Genomic DNA, 20,947 nt, shown 5'->3' on the forward strand with positions numbered 1-20,947 from the left:
TTTCATGCTAGCATCCCTTCCCAACCACCTCTGCTAATGAGATGTGCAATTGTACCCCCCCTCTTTAGGCAACTTTTCTTTACCCTCATGGGTGTGCAGTTTTTCACCATTCAATAATCCCTTGTGAGTGAGATATGCAACCTCGTCTGTTACCCCGACCAACTGCCTAGTAGTGCAACTTCGTCTGTTGCCTCTACCAACTGAAACTACACATCCACATATAGGGAGGTGAAGAAGTTGCACATGGACTTCTAGACTGTTGGCTGGAACAACAGACTGAGTTGCACATATTATTGGTAGGGAACAGTGTGCCAACAGTAAAAACTACACATCCACATGTACGGAGGAGAATAGTATATCGATTATTAGGTAGTTAGCCGGGGCTGCAGACTAGTTACACATCACAAAAAGTTGGTTGTCCACGTTGCTAGGGGGCAAAGCTCATAGGAAATTGGATCATGGAGCTTCAAAATTGGTTTTAAAAAAAGTTACACGGCGTAGTACTAAAGTTGCACCATGTAGTAATAGAGTTGCATTATATAGCACCAAAGTTGGCATCGGAAAAATTTTGTCGATACATACCCATGTGGGATCTAGTTTCGAAGATCTCGTCGTGTGGATTCCAAAAGTGAAAACATATTTGAATTCCGACGCGCGGTTTAAAAATTATGTCCTTTTAAATTTTTGTCATGCAATAATAAATCCATTGCCCACCTACCTTACATGCATGTTATCCTGACACACACAGCGCATACCCTACTAAACGACAGACATTTTAAACCGCGTGATGGAGAAAGACTCCGACCAAATGGCATCTGGCAACGCATACCGGCCGGCCGCTCGCGCTAACTAAAAAGCGCGCGTGCACGAACAAGAATTTAGGCACTTTAAATGTTTCTCTTGAAACTTTAATACTCCCTCCGTCTAGGTGTATAAAGACTAGCCACAATGGGTAGTAATATAAGGTAGTAACATGTGCATGTTACTACTCTATGTTACTACCTCTATAATGGGGAGTAACATATGTGTGGTAACATGCAACACTTCATTTATTAAGCTATAGACTCATCTTGCCTTGATATGTGTGATGTTACTCATACTAGTAGTAACTAGCTATGTTACCACATGCCTCTCTTTCTTCATTTATTGCTTGTCACATTATCTATTTTATCTAGATATGTGTGATGTTACTACCTATAGTACTCCCATTGTGGGTAGTCTAAGCCATCTTAGATTGCGCACCACGACCAAGGCGGAGGGAAAACGAGAGAACTTAATGTCTTTTTGCTAATTAATAGCATTGAATACAATGAACTAACCACTGCATGTCATGTTTATTAGTCTCAAGTCATTAAAAGCATGCACGGCCCATATCTCTTATTTTATTTTGAAAAACCCCACACATTAATTAATTAATAATGTTATTACAATCGTTCATTACAAAATTCGCCACACAGGGCGGAACGCTATTAAGAAGAATCAGATCAGATTTACTTATAAAGCTAAACTTCGCAATTTCATGAGCCACCTTATTGGCATTCCGATTTATTTTCGCAATTTTAAAATTCTTAAGCATCTTTGATATACTCAAGACTTCTTTCTTCAGATCAACTAGCGAGGACCTGTCATGATTCTCATTTGCAAGGAAAGAACGGACAAAAGCACAATCAGTCTCCAAAATAATGGACTGGTGAAGAGTAATACCTATATAAAGGCCTGCCAGGCAAGCACACAGCTCAGCTTCATTCACGCTGTAGCACTGACCCAGAAAGTCCCACGAAGATATAATTACTTCGGCAGATGAGTTCCTAACAACCACCCCCACACTGGCCGCATTAATACTCTCCACATAGCTGGCATCGACATTGATCTTGATATAATCTTCTGGTGGAGGTTTCCATCCAACCTGTTGTTGTGATGTTGCGAAAACTGGTGTAGCACCTCCCATTTTTCCTTTACCTTTGTTACTAGGAACAACCTCGACAATGTCGTGACAGGACATAAAAAAAGACCAATAGTTTACCACAAAAATTGCAGAAGCAGCAATGGATTCTTGCCCTTTTCCAAAGATTAAATCATTTCTCACGTGCCATGCTCGCCAGAAAAGAAACAAGAAATTAGACCCATGTTCACCCCCACACTGGCCCACATCTCTTATTGGTTGATATGTCACGAAATAAGAAACGAGGAGGGAGTTAATGTACCGTGCCTAAGTGTTTTAGAATTATTCGGTTTTCGTAAGGTGACTTACACACCTAGACAGAGGGAGTATGTTTTAGCTCTCATACCGTTAATTCGATTTACAATCCGGATTCATTGTCGTTCTTGTCTCGATGAGATCTTTGAAATTAGACCCATGTTGTTACGTCTTTTCGACATTATTTTTTTTGCTTTCAAAGTTGCCACCTGATTTTTTTTTGCTTTTATGAAATTCTCATGTAAACCGAACTTTGGTATTAACACATTGGTAAATTCAGTACAAATACAATGTCAGCTTCAACAATAGTGGGATGGCAACTTTAGAGTTCAGCTATGTATTTTTCTTTTCCTATCTTAATGAAATCAGTAGAGCTCTTGCCTTGCTCGTAAAAAGCATGCATCCATGAAGATGCTCTACACACTTTAATTCCATGGGCAACATCCCGTCGCGCTAAACATAGTGAGGGAATGTTTGCTCCTATAATTTCCGGCGAAAAAGTCATGACTTCAACCACTACAGTGCAGGGCATTTTACCTTGAGACCACATGGGCATATTCATAAAGGAATAATGTAGTCGTCCTTTACCGAGAGAAAATCGTGAGCCATAGTACTGAGACATGAACATACAAAAATAATAAAACCATCGGTTTTCCACAGCCGAAGAGAAAAGCCAAAACTAAAGAAAAGCGGTTTGTACCTCTCTAGATTTGTTGAAATGACAAGCCACGCCACCTTGGCCAACGCCGCTCATTCACCGACCTAATTGAAGCAATTGACATCGTGCCAACAGTGCCAAAGCTTCCGAAGGGGCTCAATGTTCAAGATGCTGGTTATTGTCCAATTCAGAATGATAGATCTAAATTTTCACCTGCATGACGAGACTCTAATGGTTAAAGAGCTAAACATGAAATTGAAGCAGTTGACCTTAACGCCGCTCATTCACCGACCTAATTGAAGCAATTGACATCGTGCCAACAGTGCCAAAGCTTCCGAAGGGGCTCAATGTTCAAGATGCTGGTTATTGTCCAATTCAGAATGATAGATCTAAATTTTCACCTGCATGACGAGACTCTAATGGTTAAAGAGCTAAACATGAAATTGAAGCAGTTGACCTTGTACTGACAATTCCAAAGCCGTCCCGTGTGCCAATTGATGGCTCACATCTCTATGGAATCGCCTCTGGGAGGGAGCAACATTAAAGATGTCGGTTACCGCCCAATTCAAAAAGAAATATGCGTTTTCACCTGCAAGACAAGACTAATGGTTGAAGAGCTAACATGGCTCCCTAATGATACCACACACAATCAAGGAGAAAAAGGTGCCCAAAAAAGTCATCACATCTCTAGGGCAATGCCTCCAAGAGAGAGCAAAGTTCAAGATGTCGTTGTTGCCTAGTTTAGAAAGACAGATCTGACTTAGGACAAAGCTAGAATTTCAATTAATTTGTAATGAAGGAACTATATACACATCGACGATTAGGTAGCCAATGGCTCTACAAAGCCCCTCTCCTACATACACATCGATGATTAGGTAGCTTCAAAGCCAATATCAACTTGAGTAACAACGGTGATCGCCTAAGTTGTCAGCGGTTGGATAAACCCTCGGGTTTTGGAGTTTATTGTAACGGTCAAGATATAAACTATGCTTGTTCTTTTTTTTTTGCGAGAAAATTTCTGAGATATTAATATTCAATCATGCCAGTACAACGAACATAAGAAATAATAAAAATTACATCTTGATTCGTATACCACCTAGCGACGACTACAAGCACTGAATCAAGCCAGTTTTAGGGTAAAAACCCTTATAGGGACGGATAGAGAAGACTTTACATGACCGCAACAACCTTTCTTCTCCAAAATTGCATACATATTGAAACAAATCATGATATGATCATTAAAATTCATGTCAAATGAATCCTAAAAAACAAAACACAAATAGTACTAATTGGTACATAGTTCATGAATTGATAAGCTCAAATTCAACAAACTCAACACAATTCGTCACAAATAAAACAAAGTTCATGGGGACTTAAGAGTTTGCTGGGATGGTAGGAATTCAGTGGAGGTGCTTCTGCCGCCACCGAGAAGCTGTAGGTCCACCATCTCTTTCGACATAGGCACAGTGTCGGTCTATGGACTCTACTGTTGCCGAATTGTCGGTCTTTTATCTTTCTGTTTATCAGACTACTGGTGTTTGGCTGTGTGCATCCTAGTTATGCAGAGGCCGGGTGATACTCTTAATGCTTTGTATCACTTTGATGCTACATTTTGAGATAATAAAAGCGCCCTTTATCGAAAAAAGTTTGCGGATAACTCCAGGCTCACCAGAATTGCATAGTTCATGCCTTCATGGATAGTTTCATGAGTTGTGACAACACTCTCAAGGATAAACCGCCCCCAGTGGACGGATGCTTGCAGGGAGACAATAATCGATGACCAATGGGAGAAATTCTATTGGTTGTAACCTTGCTGAGAATCTTCACAGAACAGTTACTCAGACTTATAGGCCTGAACTTTCTCATATTCGTACCATCTGGCTCTTTAGGAATCAGAGTAATAATACCATAGTTAAGTTTTTGAATATCTAAAGCCCCACACTCAAAGTCTCTAACTAAAGCCATGAAATCATTCTTAATAACTTCCCAAAAATCTTGGTAAAAAAGACAGTCCATCACGCCATGATGGCTTCTTTAATTTCCTTGTAGATAAAGCCTTTTCCATAAGTTCGTTTTCACTATTAGCAATTCCTCATTAGACCAAAAATGGTCCCCCCAGGTGAATGTTAGGTCTAGGTTCAAACCCAAAAAGTTTTATAAAACTTAGTAGCAACCTCAAGCATATCTTTAGTGGAGTACACAGACCCGTCATGCCCATCCAGGACAGAGAGGTGATTTTTCCTTCTATGTTGATTGGCTACATCATGAAAATAAGCAGTATTTCTATCACCCTCTAAAATTTTCCTATTTCTAGATCTGCCACATGACAGTCTCCTCTTTCTTCCAAATATCCTGCAACTCAGACTTTTTTCTCTCATCCTGACGATATCCTCAGAAGATACCAAGTGTTGCTCTAAGAAAACATCCAAGATATCAAATTCCTGGAGTAAAGCTTATTTCTTGTCTTTCTTCATATCAGCTTCCAAATTAATATTCCACCCTTTAACTTTCTTTTGAATGTTACCCTTTAAATTTCTATCTAAATAATTTAACTTTAAATTGCCAAGTCTCAATTGCAGAAGAAAAGGGGAAAGGAGTGGACCAGATTTTATGAACCAATGGAACAAAATTAGGGTGCCATAGCCACCATTTTTCAAATATGAAAGGCTTGCCAACACATCTTCTACTAACATCAATATCAAGGAGGAGGGGACATGATCACTTCTCACCCTAGGTACATAGGGTGGTTAGACGAAAATGGCTATCCCAATCAGTGGAAGAGAAAACTCTATCAATCGTTGCAAAGAAGAGATTGATTATTACTCCGGGTATAAACCCTATTAGCTAGTTTACTTTCTGTGAGGGCACATTTATTAATCCAGTAATTGAATAAAAAAGGACCAAGAATTATTAACCACTCCAGAGGATTTGTCTTTAGCTTCTCTAACTAATTAAAGTCGCCACCAAACATCACATGATAGGATAACCCACTCATAGTGTCATGAAATTCAGCAATAAAATCAACTTTACCTACAACATAAGTTGTGTCATGAACTACAATAAGATGCGAGCAAAACCATCAGATCTGTTTTAACTGTAAGAATCATGTAATATTTTGTAAAAATTTAACCAAACTCAAAAGTATTTTCATTAATGCCTACAAGGAGGCCACCAACAGACCAACAACAAATAAAATATGCCAAGAATAACTGATAGAACCAGCTAAGGCGTTGAGAAAAGAATCTTTAGTCTCTTGGAACCCAACAAAGTCAGGTTTGAACTTAGTAATCAGGTCATACCTGTAATGTTCCAAAAAACACCATTATGACATCGGGTGGGATAGGCTACAAAGCCTAGATTTGAGAGCAATATCTACATCAGCTATAGAACCAACAGTACCCGGTGTTTGTAGTTAGTAGATATAACAATTTTAGGAGTACAAACTCCAAAATTAGTACATAATCAACTAATTCTTCAGATAAGGAACTCTTAGGGTTTTGAGGAGAAAAATTTAAATATTGTTCGTCTCACTCCTAATCATGTCTCTAATGGTCTTTTCCGATTGCCAATCACACCTCCACTGGCTAAAAGTTTTTCCCCCTCCCCTCCCGCGGGCGTCCGGGAGGCAACCCTAGCGCCGCCGCCGCCACCCCCTCCTTCTCCCTCTCCTCCCTCGCTGCCGCCATGGGGCACGAGCGGGCGAAGCCTGGTTGTCGCTGGCGGCGGCGGGGCCATTTCGTCTCCTTGCGCGGGAGGTGCGGCGCGGGCCGGATCTCGCCGGCGGGGATGTTGCGCTTGATGCCGGGCGTAGCGGTGCGGCGGTGCTCCGGAGTGGGCCAGCCATGGCGGCGTGGCGTCGGGCGACGGGCGGCATGGTGGTGGTGCAGGTCGGCGGGTGGCGGCGGCTGCCTCGCAGCAGCGCCTCGGCGCCACATCTGGCACTGCGGGTTGCGGGCGGCCCGTCTCGCCGTGGATCTCTGGTGGAGGGGCAGCGCGGCAGCGGTGGAGGTGGGCGGCCCCGTCCAGCCGGGCCCTTGCGGCTGGACGGCGGCGCTCGGCGCGGGAGGGCCTCCCTGGTGACCTCTCATGGTTGCGGCTCGGTGGTTCCGTGCTCCCTCCTCCTCGGCAGCGGGCGGTGGCCGGCGCTCTCTTGCGGATCTGGGCGTTCGGCTTCGGGGGCGAGACAGGGGGTCTCGGGGGAGCTGGTAGGGGGGACGGGTGCGCCGTTGCGTACCTCGTCGCCGGCGCAGAGGTGCCGGTCGTAGCCATAGGCCGCTCCTCCTCCTCCCCCTTCCCCCGGTCGACTGGGCACGGTTCCTCTTGAGGTAGTGGTCGCCGGTGGTTCTGAGGTGGTTGGGCTCGTGGATCTTGTCCAAGGCGTGACCTTTGGGGCTTCTCGGGGTGGTCTGGGGGCGGGGCGGCGGCCCTGGAGGTGGGAGTCGCGTTGGTTGTAGGCGGACTGCGCGACACGGATACGGGCGAGCAATCATGGCCGCCTGGGTGGCATGGTTGCAGGTGGTTGGCGTACCGGGGATGCAGCGGAAGGGTGGAACACCGGGGTTCATCACTTACCTGTCCGTACACGGGTCGACGATGGCGGCGTCCGCGGACGTCATGTTCCTCCTTGCAGGCTCCGTCGTGGTGCTCTCACTCCTCCCGTCTTGTTCCGGGTGAAAACCTGATCTTTGGGTCGGACGATGGCGACGGTCTGTGGTCGTGCCCTTCTTGGAGGCATCGTCTTGGAGCCCTCGGTCCGGCGTTGTCCGTTGCACTTCTTCCCGGATGATCTCTCATCTTGATGGTGGTCTCCGTCGGCTACAAGCGGTTCTTTTGCTCATTTTGTTGATACTTGGTAGTCGTTGAGGTTGTGTGTCGGTGCCCGGCATTCTTGTATCTTGCCTTGAGTTGTGTGGCGTGCGTTTGTATCGGTTGCTTGGATGTAAGTGTTGGTGCTTTATATATAAAGCGGGGGAAACCTTTTTTCGTGATCATGTCTCTAATAATAGAGGATTTCTCAGCATCATTGCAACCAATTTTTAATAGAGAAAGGCGCGTGCGAGGTCAAAGCACAGCACGCCGCCCGGGGAATGCCTTGCCTAGCATTTCTGCTGTTCTTGCTTGGTCTCTTCCTCCCCCTCCTCAGCCGCCAACGCCATCACCATTGATGCTCGCTACTGTTCCTCTACTTCGACTGCATCCTCGAAACTCTCCGCATTACTATTGATGAAAACTATGAAGCTGCCAATAAGCAGGCCGAGCAAAACGCCGCCGCCACCGCCGTGACTTTGTCATGGCCTACTGGAAGATATAATATGTTCATCTCCTATTTATGTCCTAGGCGTACTTGCTGCTCATGTTTACATATCAATATAAGCTTAATATTGTTTTTGCCATCATCATAAGTTATTTATGGGTTAAATCAATGGAAAATTGCTAATTTACTCAACACAAAGGAGGATGCAACTAGAAACATGTAACATGACCGAATGATGAATGATGATATAGACCGGGTGTATCCGTTGTTTCTACACTAACGTAGCACATCAATATCACAATTCACAATTCAGCAATTTCGCAAGAGAGAAAGGCGCGCGCAAGGTCAAACGAGCGCACCAGCACACTGCGTCACTGCCCGGCGAATGCCTTGCCTATCATTTGTGCTGTTCTTGTTTGGTCTCTTCCTCCTCCGCCTCCTCAGCCGCCAACGCCATCACTCTGATCTGCCCTTCCTCGCCGTACGCCCAGCTGCACCAGACGAAGTACACCAAGTTGGCCACGGACAGCGCCGCGAGAACCAGATAGTAGTAGTCGTAGCGGCCCCTGTTGAGGTTGCTGGACAACCAGCTGTCGCGCCCGTCCCTCCCGGTGGCGCTGTTCATGATCCCCACGATGGCGCTCCCCAGCACGGCGCCGAAGCCAATGCCGAGGGCGAGCAGCGACACCCCGATGCTGGACATGCTCTTGGGGAACTCGGAGTAGTAGAACTCGATCTGCCCAATCAGGTTCAACGCGTCGGCGAGCCCGATGAGGCAGTGCTGCGGCACAAGCCGCATCGCCGACATGTGCCCCACCGCGTGTTTCTGGTCCTGGAAGCCCTCCGCGATGGCCGCGCCGCGGCGGAGGGCCTCGGTTCGCGCGGCCACGGCCATGGCCACGACGAAGACCGCCAGCCCGGCTCCCATGCGCTGCCGCAGGCTGAGCCCGCGCGCGTGGCCGGTGAGCCGCGAGAGGGGCCGCACGAGCACGCGGTCGTACAAGGCCACCCAGACGGTGAGCGTGATGATGCCGAAGACGCTGTAGGAGGCGGCGGGGACCTCCACCTTGCCCATCTGCCGATCCATCGTACCTGCCTGCAGCACGGGGAACATCACCTGGGCGACGATCACGCCGGGAATGATCCCCGTGGACCATATCGGCAGCACGCGGATGACGGCCTTGGCGTCCTCCACCTGCTGCACCGTGCACAGCCGCCACGGGTCACACGCCGACCCGTCGCTGTGGAGCTCCTTGCTCGGGTTCCTCAGCACGCACGCCCGGTTCATGGACACCATCTTCTTGGTGGGAACTCTGGGCCTGGAGCCAGCTTTGTTGTGGAAGCACGACGCCTCGGCCGTCTCCGGCGGCAACACCTCGCGCCGGTTCTTGTAGCTGGCGACGAGCACCTGCACGATGCCCACCAGCACGCTCCTGTCGGCCTCTGCCTTGAGGTACAAAGGCGAGCCGGCCAGGAAGAGCATGAGAGCGGCTAGCATGAGCACGACGGGCACGGAGAAGCCGACGACCCACCCCATGTGGTCCTGTATGTAGACGATGACGAGGACCGCAACGACGAGGGAGATCCCCAGCACGGTGTAGTACCAGTTGAAGAAGGTCTGCAGCCTCCTCACGTTCTTGGTGCTATTGTCTCGCTTGTCCAGCTGGTCCGCTCCGAACGCCAGCGCGCACGGCCGGATGCCGCCCGCCCCGAGCGACATGAGCAGGAACGACGTGAACAGGAGCGGCAGCTGGCACGTCAGCATCGTGCACGCGCTCGGGTTCGCCGGGTCGCACCCCGGAGTCTTCTTGTACACCGGCAGGATCGCAGTCACCAATAGCAGGCACATCCCCTACAATTAACGTACACCAACAAGATCAATTAGGCTGCAAGATCGGTGCAAGAGGAACGGGCGGGGTGCACTGTGATCTGCTTACCGAGAGGCTGACGACGCATCCCACGGCGATGACCGGGAAGCGGCCGAAGAAAACGTCCGACAGCACGCCGCCGCCGATGGGCAGGAAGTTGGTGAGGGCGGACCAGAGGTAGAGCACCATGGCGCTGGTGGCCGGCGTCATGTCGTAGCGCTTGGTGAGGTATACGACCATGTTCGCTTGCAGCCCGTACGTCGCCACCTTCTCGAAGATCTCGTTCGCTGAGATTCCAGTCCATCAGAGGGTGTCATCTCATGAGCGTGTTAATTCGTACAGCAAAGGGAAGTTGGCTAACTAAGGTGCATGATCGATGCAAGGCTTGCTTACAGATGATGAACGGTATGGTTCTGAGGCCGCCCTTCCTCCTCGCCGCAGGGACAGGGACAGGGACGGCTGCTTCCTCCATGGCCGAGACCTCCATGCTCTCTGCCTAGCTAGCAAGTGCTCCTGCAATCCAACTGCAACGACGGAGAGAGCAAGATATATAGACACAGATACTTTGTAGACGCAACAAGAAGATCCCGGGAGATGCTTTGTATAGGCAACAAGAAGAAGAGGCCGAGCGAGGCGATTTATACGGGCAGCTGACCAGTGATGACATCAAAGCTCACCGAAGATGCACATGAAAAGGGATTAGAAAAAGAGAAGAAGAAGCAGCTGAGCAGCTCCTGGGCACGAGGGATAGAGACAAGTGCTGTAGCTCAGCACTCCGTACGCTAGTCTAGTAGTGTGCGGGCTAGCTGTGAACCATCGCTAACTGCCTAGGTTCCGGCGGAGATTGGGAACGGCCGGCCCTGCCTTTGAGCCCCGGCCGGACGATCTATCTGATGGGGCTTTTGAGAGAAGCTTTGGGGCATGCCGGACACGTCGCTTCGGCAGAGATGTGCATGCGTATGCATGTCGTTGGAATGCAGGTACTCGTACGTCAACGTATCCCCTCCCTTGCCAGCCAACCATGAGACGAGAGATTTGGTTGCGCAATTACATCGTCAAACTTGTAGCATTGCACTATAGCAATGTGAGATTGATGTCGACGGACTCAAGGATCTACGTTTTCAAGATTTCTCGTAGCTGGGGTCGCCCGCTTAGCAAGCCCCGCACGGTCATTTTCAGACGCTGTCCCGGCGTGGACTCTTTCTGACGGCATAACATTTTTCTCCACACATAATGACTTTAAAAATAATCCTAGACAACTTTTGAAAATAATAGTAGCTTTTAGATGATTTTTTTATAGCTACTGAATCAACTATTAAAAGAGAGTTGGTAAGTTGTCCTCACCTCCTCCCCCGTGGTTTCTACCTTAGTTTTTTTTTTTCCTTTCCACGTCGCTCTGGTTTGAAATAAAAATATATACTTTGATTTCCTTGTCCTACTATAAACCATGTTCTGTATTAACTCACTCAAATCTTCTCAAAATCCTGCATTAGCTCAATCAAATCAAATCAAAATCTCAATTAAATCAAACTTTCATTGCCTTCCCAACACATAATCAATCAAATCAAATCTTAACAAAACCTAAACTAAATCAAATACTTTCATTGTCTTTCCTTACTTATACTCAAATCTTAATAACACCTAAACTAAATCAAACATTTTCATTTTCTTTTCTTAACTGTACTCAAAATCAAATCTTACCAAAATCTTGAATATGGTGGGTGTAAGGTATATGCTGGACACCATTAATTTTTAACACAGTACAGACACAGATGCTCATACATACGCACATACACTCACCCCTATGAACTCACGCACACACACGCTATCCCTATGAGCATCTCCGAGAGACTGAGCTGGCACATCATCTTGAGGTTGACGAAGTCGCTACGAATGCCTTCGTAGTCGATGGAAACATCTCCTCCCACTGAATGCACTTCACCGGAAGACCTGGAATAAAACCAGGAAAATGCGACCACCAATGCCAAGTCTATGACTTGAACCTTGGTGGGTTGGTTCCACCACACGGAATCTACTCCCTCCTCCTGTAATGTAAGACGTTTTTTTGACTACAGTAGTGTAAAAAAACGTCCTACATTATGGCACGGAGGGAGTAACCATCTGAGTTACGCTTAGTTCGCAGACACGACTGGTGTTGAGCCATTAGAATATGTATACCCCTAATGCAACGCACGAACAGTTAGCTAGGTATTATAACATTGTACAAGTTTCAGATTTTTTTACACGACTTCTCAAAAATGCAATTCATGGGTTTCAACCAGCCTAATTCAACTTCCAAGAAAATTCGCTAGCACCTTGTTCGCCTCCCATGAATTGGACTAAAAATTCAAGAGCTGAAATTGGATTCTTGGGAATCGTAAATTCCAAAGTAGAATCCATTGAGTTACAATAGACCAACCAATTATTTACTTTTTGTCTCGAAAAGGCTGGACTTTATTCGCTCAAAATGGAGCATCAAAGGGATATAAACACAATGAGCACACACCCAGCTTCTGCTTAGCTAGGATGCACACGGCAACGTCCGGCATGATCGGCCCTCCTTGATCTGGTCATCGATGGGTTCCAGAACTGCTGACGGTTATCTTGCCCAGGAGGTCTGGATCAGATAGTATCCGGTCGTGCGCGTCCAGATCAGCCTATGAGGTTCTGAGGGCGCAGCATGAAGCTCTGGAGTTTGTTGATACCATGGAACATGCTGGCCTCTCGATTTCCATGGAGTAGATAGCGAAGGAGAAGGTCATGGTGGCTGAGATCGGAGGATTAGTTAGTCGGACAGGCCTTGGTGGCGATGGAGTTAGCCAGGTGTTTGATAACTCTCAGAAGCAGCACTGATAAATGGGGGGCGGCAGCATTGCAGGATTTCATTTTGGTGGTGCTCTTTGGGTGCCGAGTCGTGACTTTCAGGGTGAAAGGGGTGAAAGCCTAAGGTCCGACCTTCATTGGTTGTGCCTGGCAATTGCCTTGTTGAAGGAATTGTTTTGAGTGCTCGGACTTCCTCCAGGGTGAAAACCTAAGATCCTGGATTGGGCAATGACGGCGCTTGTGCATTGTTCCCTTCTTGAAGGCATTGCGTTTGGAGACCTCTTATGTTTTCTGGGTGTTATATTTGGTGGTGGTTGGTGTGCTACTGCTGAGAGGAGTTGATCGTTGTGGCGAGACCTTTGTTTTCCCTTTCTTTTTTTTGTTTTTCTCCTTTGGATGTGTGCATCCTGGATGTCTTGTGACATTAGTTGCAGAGGCTGGGTATAATTGATATCTTCGTGATATTAATATATTCTCCTTTTTGGAAAAAAGCTAGGATGCACACAACAAACACCAACACCAACACACATACAAAAAAATCACTCCGACAACTAAACAAGTCAAATGAGACCAAAGCTATGCCTTGGTGGAGTTAAAAGGAAAAACTCTGAAGCGATCAAAACAATGATCAACAATCTACAACAACAACCATATATGTAGCAACCATCTCTTGAATCACCAGTACAACGAGAAGGATTCTCCAACAACAACGCCTTCAAGAAGGGAACGATGCTCAAAGGCCACCATCACCGGATCTAACCACCGATGATTAGATCATGGGTTTTCCCCTGAAGTACAAGTTCGAGCTAATCCAAGAAATGCCTTAAACAAGGTAATTACACAAGAAACATTGTCATTGTTGGATATAACTAGTAAGGGCCAGACCTCAGATTCTCACCACGGAGCTCAGGCCGATGCTTGAGAAGCACCACCAAATCGAAGTCATCTGTGTTGTCACCATCACTTACGTGATCCCAACAAATACATTCATCGCACGGTATTGGTGTGAGATGCTACGCAAGTGAAGACCATGATCACACAAGCAGGCAGTGGAGCCGCACCAAGAATCAATCGTTGATGGTGTCATACGCCGGGGTGGCTCAACGAGGGGAGTGCGACATAAGGCCTTCCAGGGGGGCACAAGGCCTAACTACAGGAGGGAGCCCTAATGAGAAGATAGTGTCCTGACGACCATCTTTCCTCCCAAGCAAAGGGCGGCGGTGGCGTAGATCACATCTATCCTCCTGTAAAACCCTAGCTTCCACCGTCTATATAAGGGGGGCTAGGGGCCTCTCAATCCCATCTATTCTTAGATAGACAAACTCTCAGTAGCAACCTCATACACCATTATGACCCTTCGCACGAGGTATCCCTCCACCATGACTAACAAATGCAAGTAGGATGTAGGGTATTATTCTCTTGAGGCCCAAACATGGGTAAAATCCCCGTGCGACCTTCGATCCAAGACTCTATCTAAGCTTGGACCCCTACCGAGGGATCTGACGGTTTTCCGCGCCGTCAGTTGGCGTGCCAAGAAGGGGGCGCGTCGGCTGGAGATCGATCTCAGATCGGATCTTCCCCAGCCTCCAGTGGGCCCCCGCCGGGGCAGAGCCTCACCTTTGGCTCCCTCACCTTCACCACTAATGGGGCGACCCAGGTCAACATAAATCCACCGACCCACCCTGCACGCACAATCTACATGGGTGCCATGTCAACAACCACGATGACCTCCGTATGTGCCTACCGCCAATCCAGCAGATCGCGCCGACATCTCCATCGACTATCGTGGCATCTTCGCCACCAACTTTGGGTCTCTCATACCCGTTTGGGCTCCAGAACATTGAACCCACATACTTGCAGGTCATCCTTGAATGAATGTATGACTAGATCAGCCAAGAGGTCGACGTCTAGTCAGACGAGTTGGGCTACTCAACGTCCTCGTCTCCGATCTCTGAATCCGACGATGACAGCTGATACGTCTCCAACGTATCTATAATTTTTGATTGTTCCATGCTATTATATTATCCATCTTGGATGTTTTATATGCATTATTATGCTATTTTATATCATTTTTTGGGACTAATCTATTAACCTAGTGCCCAGTGCCAGTCACTGTTTTTCCTTGTTTTTGTCTTTTACAGAAAATCAATACCAAATTGAGTCCAAACGGAACAAAACTTTTTGACGATTTTTCTTGGATCATAAGAAACCTAGGAAGCTTCGGGAGGAGTCCAGAAGGCCCATGGGTGAGTCACAAGCTTACCAGGCGCGCCCTATGAGCTTGTGGGCCCCTCGTGGCTCCTCTAACCCTAATCTTAGCTCCATACATACCCAAATATTCCCACGATACTAGGGGGCACACCAAAAATACTTTTCCGCCGCCGCAAGCTTCTGTTCTTGTGAGATCCCATCTTGGGGGCCTTTTCTGGCACTCCGCCGGAGGGGGATTTGATCATGGAGGGCCTCTACACCAACCTTGCTGCCCTTCCGATGATGTCTGAGTAGTTTGCCACAGACCTACGGGTTCATAGCTAGTAGATAGATGGCTTCTTCTCTCTCTTTGATCTTCAATACAATGTTCTCCTCGATGTTCTTGGAGTTCTATTCGATGTAATCTTCTTTTGCGGTGTGTTTGTTGAGATCCGATGAATTGTGGATTTATGATCAGATTATCTATGAATATTATTTGAGTCTTCTCAGAACTCTTCTATGCATGATTAAGATAGCTTTGTATTTATCTCCGATCTATTGATTTGGTTTGGCAAACTAGATTGATTTATCTTGCAATGGGAGAGGTGCTTTGTAATGGGTTCAATCTTGCAGTGTCCTCACCCAGTGACAGAAGGGGTAGCAAGGCACATATTTGTATTGTTGCCATTAAGGATAAAAAGATGGGGTTTATACCATATTGATCGGATCAATCCCTCTACATCGTGGCATCTTACTTAAGGCGTTATTCCATTCTTGTTAACTTAAATACACTAGATGCATGCTAGATAGTGGTCGATGTGTGGAGTAATAGTAGTAGATGCAGGCAGGAGTCGATCTACTTGTCACGGACGTGATGCCTATATTCATGATCATTGCCTTAGATATCGTCATAACTTTGCGCTTTTCTATCAATTGTTCAATAGTAATTTGTTTACCCACCGTATGCTTTGTTTCAAGAGAGAAGCCTCTAGTGAAAACTATGGCCCCGGGTCTATTTGTCATCATATTATTTTCAGATCTATAAACCAAAAACACAAAAAAAACCTTGCTGTAATTTATTTATCTTTACTTTATGTTGCACTTTTATTTATCTTTTATACCTATCTCTATCAGATCTCATCCTTACAATTCACTTTGAAGGGATTGACAACCCCTTTTTCGCGTTGGGTGCAAGTATTTGTTTGTTTTTGTGGGTGCAACTATTGGAGACTTGTGTGTTCCTCCTACTGGATTGATACCTTGGTTCTTAACTGAGGGAAATACTTATCTCTACATTGCTGCATCACCCTTTCCTCTTCAAGGGGAAAACCAACGCAAGCTCAAGAAATAGCCACAATGCACCAGCAGCACCTGCACCCACCTTCTGGGCATCGAGGACTAAACCGCGCCAACCTCACACATCTCCACCAGCCCGCCCCGACCTCACAGTTGGTCGCCATGGTCTGCAACAACTGTTTGATCGACCACACCTAGGAGTACTACTTCATTTACGAATCCATCTCGGGCTGCAGTGTCAACACGGCGGATTTAATTTTGTTTTCTAACAACAAGGACAACGACGAAGACACGATCTACACCTCTCGCAATGCTACTTGTGAGCTGCCTTGGGATTTCCTTGAAGAGGAAAGGATGATGCAGTATAGTAGAGATAAGTATTTCCCTCAGTTAAGAACCAAGGTTATCAGTCCAGTAGGAGTACCATGCAACAACTCATTAGCAGTACCTACACACAAAATAGAAAATACTTGCACCCAACTCAAACAAGGGGTTGTCAATCCCTTGGCGGTTAATTGCAAGGATTAAATCTCGTAGTCATAGATAGATAAATAAAAACACAAAATAAAATGACGTAAATAAAAGTGCAGCAACATATTTTTTGATTTTTATATATGATTTAGATAGACCCAGGGGCCATAGTTTTCACTAGAGGCTTCTCTCTTGAAGATAGCATACGGTGGGTAAACAAATTACTGTTGGTCAATTGATAGAAAAGTGAATAATCATGATGATATCTAAGGCAATGATCATGTATATAGGCATCATGTCCGAGACAAGTAGACCGACTCCTGGCTGCATCTACTACTATTACTCCACACATCAACTGCTATCCAGCATGCATCTAGAGTATTAAGTTCATAAAGAACGGAGTAACGCCTTAAGCAAGATGACATGATGTAGACAAAGTAAACTCAATTAATATGAATAAACCCCATCTTTTTATCCTTAGTGGCAATGATACAAATATGTGTCATTTCCCTTTCTATCACTAGGATTGAGCACCACAAGATCGAACCCATCAAAAATCAATCTAGTTGGCCAAACCAAATTAATAGATCGGAGAGAAATACAAAGCTATAATAATCATGCATAAAAGAGTTCGGAGAAGACTGGAATAATATTTATAGATAATATGATCATGAACTCACAATTCATCGGATCCCAACAAACACACCGCAAAAATATTACATCGAATAGATCTCCAAGAACATCAAGGAGAACATTGTAGTGAAGATTAAAGAGAGAGAAGAAGCCATCGAGATACTAGCTATGGACCCGTAGGTCCGTGGTAAACTACCCAGAGATCATCGGAGGGGCAACAAGGTTGATGTTGAGCCCCTTCGTGGTTGATTCACCCTCCGGCAGAGTGTCGGAAAGGGCCCCCAGATGGGATCTCTCGAGAACAGGAACTTGCGGCGGCGAAAAAAGGGTTTCGGATGGCTCACTGTTGGTTTCCAGATTTTAGAGAATTTATAGAGCTGGAATTAGGTCAAACGGGGAACGAGGGCCCCACAGGGCACAAGGGCGCGCCTACCCCCTGGGGGCGCTCTGGTGGCTTGTGGGTCACTCTTTCATCTTTTGGCCCTCTCCCAAAGCTTCCAGGGTCTCTTATGTCCAGAAAAAATTCTTCAAAAAGTTTCGTGGCAATTGGACTTTGTTTGGTACTGATATTCTGGAAAACCGAAAACAGGCAAAAAACAGCAACTGACACTTGGCACTAAGTTAATAGGTTAGTCCCAAAAAATGATATATAATTGCGTATAAAACAACCAAGATTGATACTATAATAGCATGGAACAATAAAAAATTATAGATACGTTGGAGACGTATCAAGCATCCCCAAGCTTAATTCCTGCTCGTCCTCGAGATGTAAATGATAATAAAAGAATTTTTGATGTGGAATGCTACCTATCATATTCATCATGTAATCTTTCTTTTGTGGCATGAATATTAAGATTCGAATGATTCAAAGCAATATTCTATAATTTGACATGAAGACATCAATACTCAAGCATACCAACAAATAGTCATGTCTTTCAAAATATCAATGCTAAAGAAAGTTATCCCTATGCCGTCATGCTCAATCATTGATCCATTCATGAAACACACTCAATATTAACTACACCCAATGCACAAGTATGATAATAGTGCTCTCCAGTTGGTACTTATAAGAGAAGGTGATGACTCAAAATAAAAATAAAAATACATAAAAGTAAAATGGATAGGCCCTTCGCAGAGGGAAACAGACATTTGCAGAGGTGCCAGAGCTCAAAGCTTAAAACAGAGATAAATTATTTTGAGAGACGTGCTTTTCCTGTCAACGTCATGACCGAATGTTTCCAATATCTCCCATGTTAGACACATTATATGTGGTTCCCAAATAGAAAATAAAGTTTTACTCCCCCTCGACCATTCTTTCACAATCCATGGCTAGCCGTATCCATGGGTGCCTTCAAAACTTTCAACTTTCAAGGGGGGGTTATTTCATTTTTGATTTTGATTCATTATGGGACTGGGCATCCCTATTACCTGCCACTTTCTCGTGCAATGACAAGTAAATAAACACTCATCGTGAGAATAACCCATCTAGCATGAAAGATATTGACCACCCCCTATCGCTCCATGAGCGGTACGAGCACACAAAACGGAAAATTATTTGAATGATTAGAGTTGGCACATGCAAATTTACTTGGAACGACATGTAAATACCGCATATAGGTAGGTATGGTGGACTCATAAGGCACAACTTTAGGTTTAAGGAATTGGATGCACAAGCAGCATTCCCGCTTACTACAAATGGAGGCTAGCAAGTAGATTAAGAAGCGACTAACCAGAAAATGAAAACGGTCATAAACATGCATTGAGAATAAGTAACACTGAATAATGCACCATAAGTAGGATATAACTTTGTTGCATAACTATTGACTTTTCGTGCATGCATAGGGAATCACAAACCTTAACACCAATATTCTCACTAAACCACAATTAATCACTAGTACAACCCACATATTATCATCTTCATATCGTAAAACTATTGCAAGGAATCAATCTTATCATATTCAGTGATCTACATGAAATTTTTTATTATATCCTTCTAGAATATCCATCACATTAGGACCAAATTCATATCTTGTGCATATTGCCATTACTATTATTGTTGGGAACGTAGTAATTCAAAAAATTTCCTACGATCACGCAAGATCTATCTAGGAGAAGCATAGAAACGAGCGGGGAGAGTGTGTCCAAGTACCCCCGTAGACCGAAAGCGGAAGCGTTTAGTAACGCGGTTGATGTAGTCGAACGTCTTCACGATCCAACCGATCCAAGTACCGAACGTACGGCACCTCCGTGTTCTGCACACGTTCAGCACGATGACGTCCCTCGAGCTCTTGATCCAGTTGAGGATGAGGGAGAGTTCCGTCAGCACAACGGCGTGGTGACGGTGATGATGTAGTTACCGGCGTAGGGCTTCGTCTAAGCACTATGACGATATGACCGAGGTGTGTAACTGTGGAGGGGGGCACCGCACACGGCTAAGAGAAGACTTGGTGTATCTTTGGGGTGCCCCCCTCCCACGTATATAAAGGAGGGGGGAGGAGGAGGCCGGCCCAAGGGGGGTGCGCCAAGGGGGAGTCCTACTTGGACTCCTAGTCCAAGTAGGATTCGGCCCCCCTCCTTCCTTCCTCCGGAGAGGGAAAAGGGGAAGGGAAAGAGAGGGAGAAGGAAAGAGGGGGCTGGCCTCCTCCCCTAGTCCAATTCGGTTTGGGCAAGGGGGGCGCCCCTCTCACGTGGCCTCTCTCCTCTCCTCCAATAAGGCCCAGTAGGCCCAATACTTCTCCCGGGGGTTTCCGGTAACCTCCCGGTACTCCGGAAAAATGCCCGAATCACTCGGAACCATTCCGTTGTCCGAATGCAACCTTCCAATATATGAATCTTTACCTCTCGACCATTTCGAGACTCCTCGTAATGTCCGTGATCTCATCCGGGACTCCGAACAAACTTCGGTCATCAAAACACATAACTCATAATACAAATCGTAATTGAATGTTAAGCGTGCGGACCCTACGGGTTCGAGAACTATGTAGACATGACCAAGACACATCTCCGGTCAATAACCAACATCGGAACCTAGATGCTCATATTGGCTCCTACATATTATACGAAGATCTTTATCGGTCAAACCGCATAACAATATACGTTGTTCCTTTTGTCATCGGTATGTTACTTGCCCGAGATTCTATCGTCGGTATCATCATACCTAGTTCAATCTCGTTACCGACAAGTCTCTTTACTCGTTCCGTAATGCATCATCCCGTAACTAACTCATTAGTCACATTGCTTGCAAGGCTTATAGTGATGTGCATTACCGAGAGGGCCCAGAGATACCTCTCCGATACTTGGAGTGATAAATCCTAATCTTGATCTATGCCAACTCAACAAACACCATTGGAGACACCTGTAGAGCATCTTTATAATCACCCAATTACGTTGTGACGTTTGATAGCACACAAAGTGTTCCTCCGGTGTTCGGGAGTTGCATAATCTCATAGTCAGAGGAACGTGTATAAGCCATGAAGAAAGCGATAACAATGAAACTAAATGATCATTTATGCTAAGCTAATGGATGGGTCTTGTCCATCACATCATTCTCTAATGAT

At 45.8% G+C, this 20,947-nt stretch overlaps 1 protein-coding gene across 1 annotated transcript; it reads right to left on the reverse strand.

The window, feature by feature from the left end:
- Positions 1–8,319: 8,319 nt before the first annotated feature.
- Positions 8,320–10,854, reverse strand: LOC123074780 (protein NRT1/ PTR FAMILY 1.2). Its single transcript, XM_044497532.1, has 3 exons — positions 10,371–10,854; positions 10,047–10,264; positions 8,320–9,961 (listed from the first exon to the last, which is right to left on the reverse strand). Exons 1-3 carry the CDS (start codon positions 10,462–10,464, stop codon positions 8,507–8,509), a joined length of 1,767 nt encoding a protein of 588 aa, XP_044353467.1. The 5' UTR covers positions 10,465–10,854; the 3' UTR covers positions 8,320–8,506.
- Between the last annotated feature and the right edge of the window lie 10,093 nt (positions 10,855–20,947).

This window comes from Triticum aestivum, chromosome 3D, assembly GCF_018294505.1.
Source record: "Triticum aestivum cultivar Chinese Spring chromosome 3D, IWGSC CS RefSeq v2.1, whole genome shotgun sequence".
Taxonomy (NCBI): domain Eukaryota; kingdom Viridiplantae; phylum Streptophyta; class Magnoliopsida; order Poales; family Poaceae; genus Triticum; species Triticum aestivum.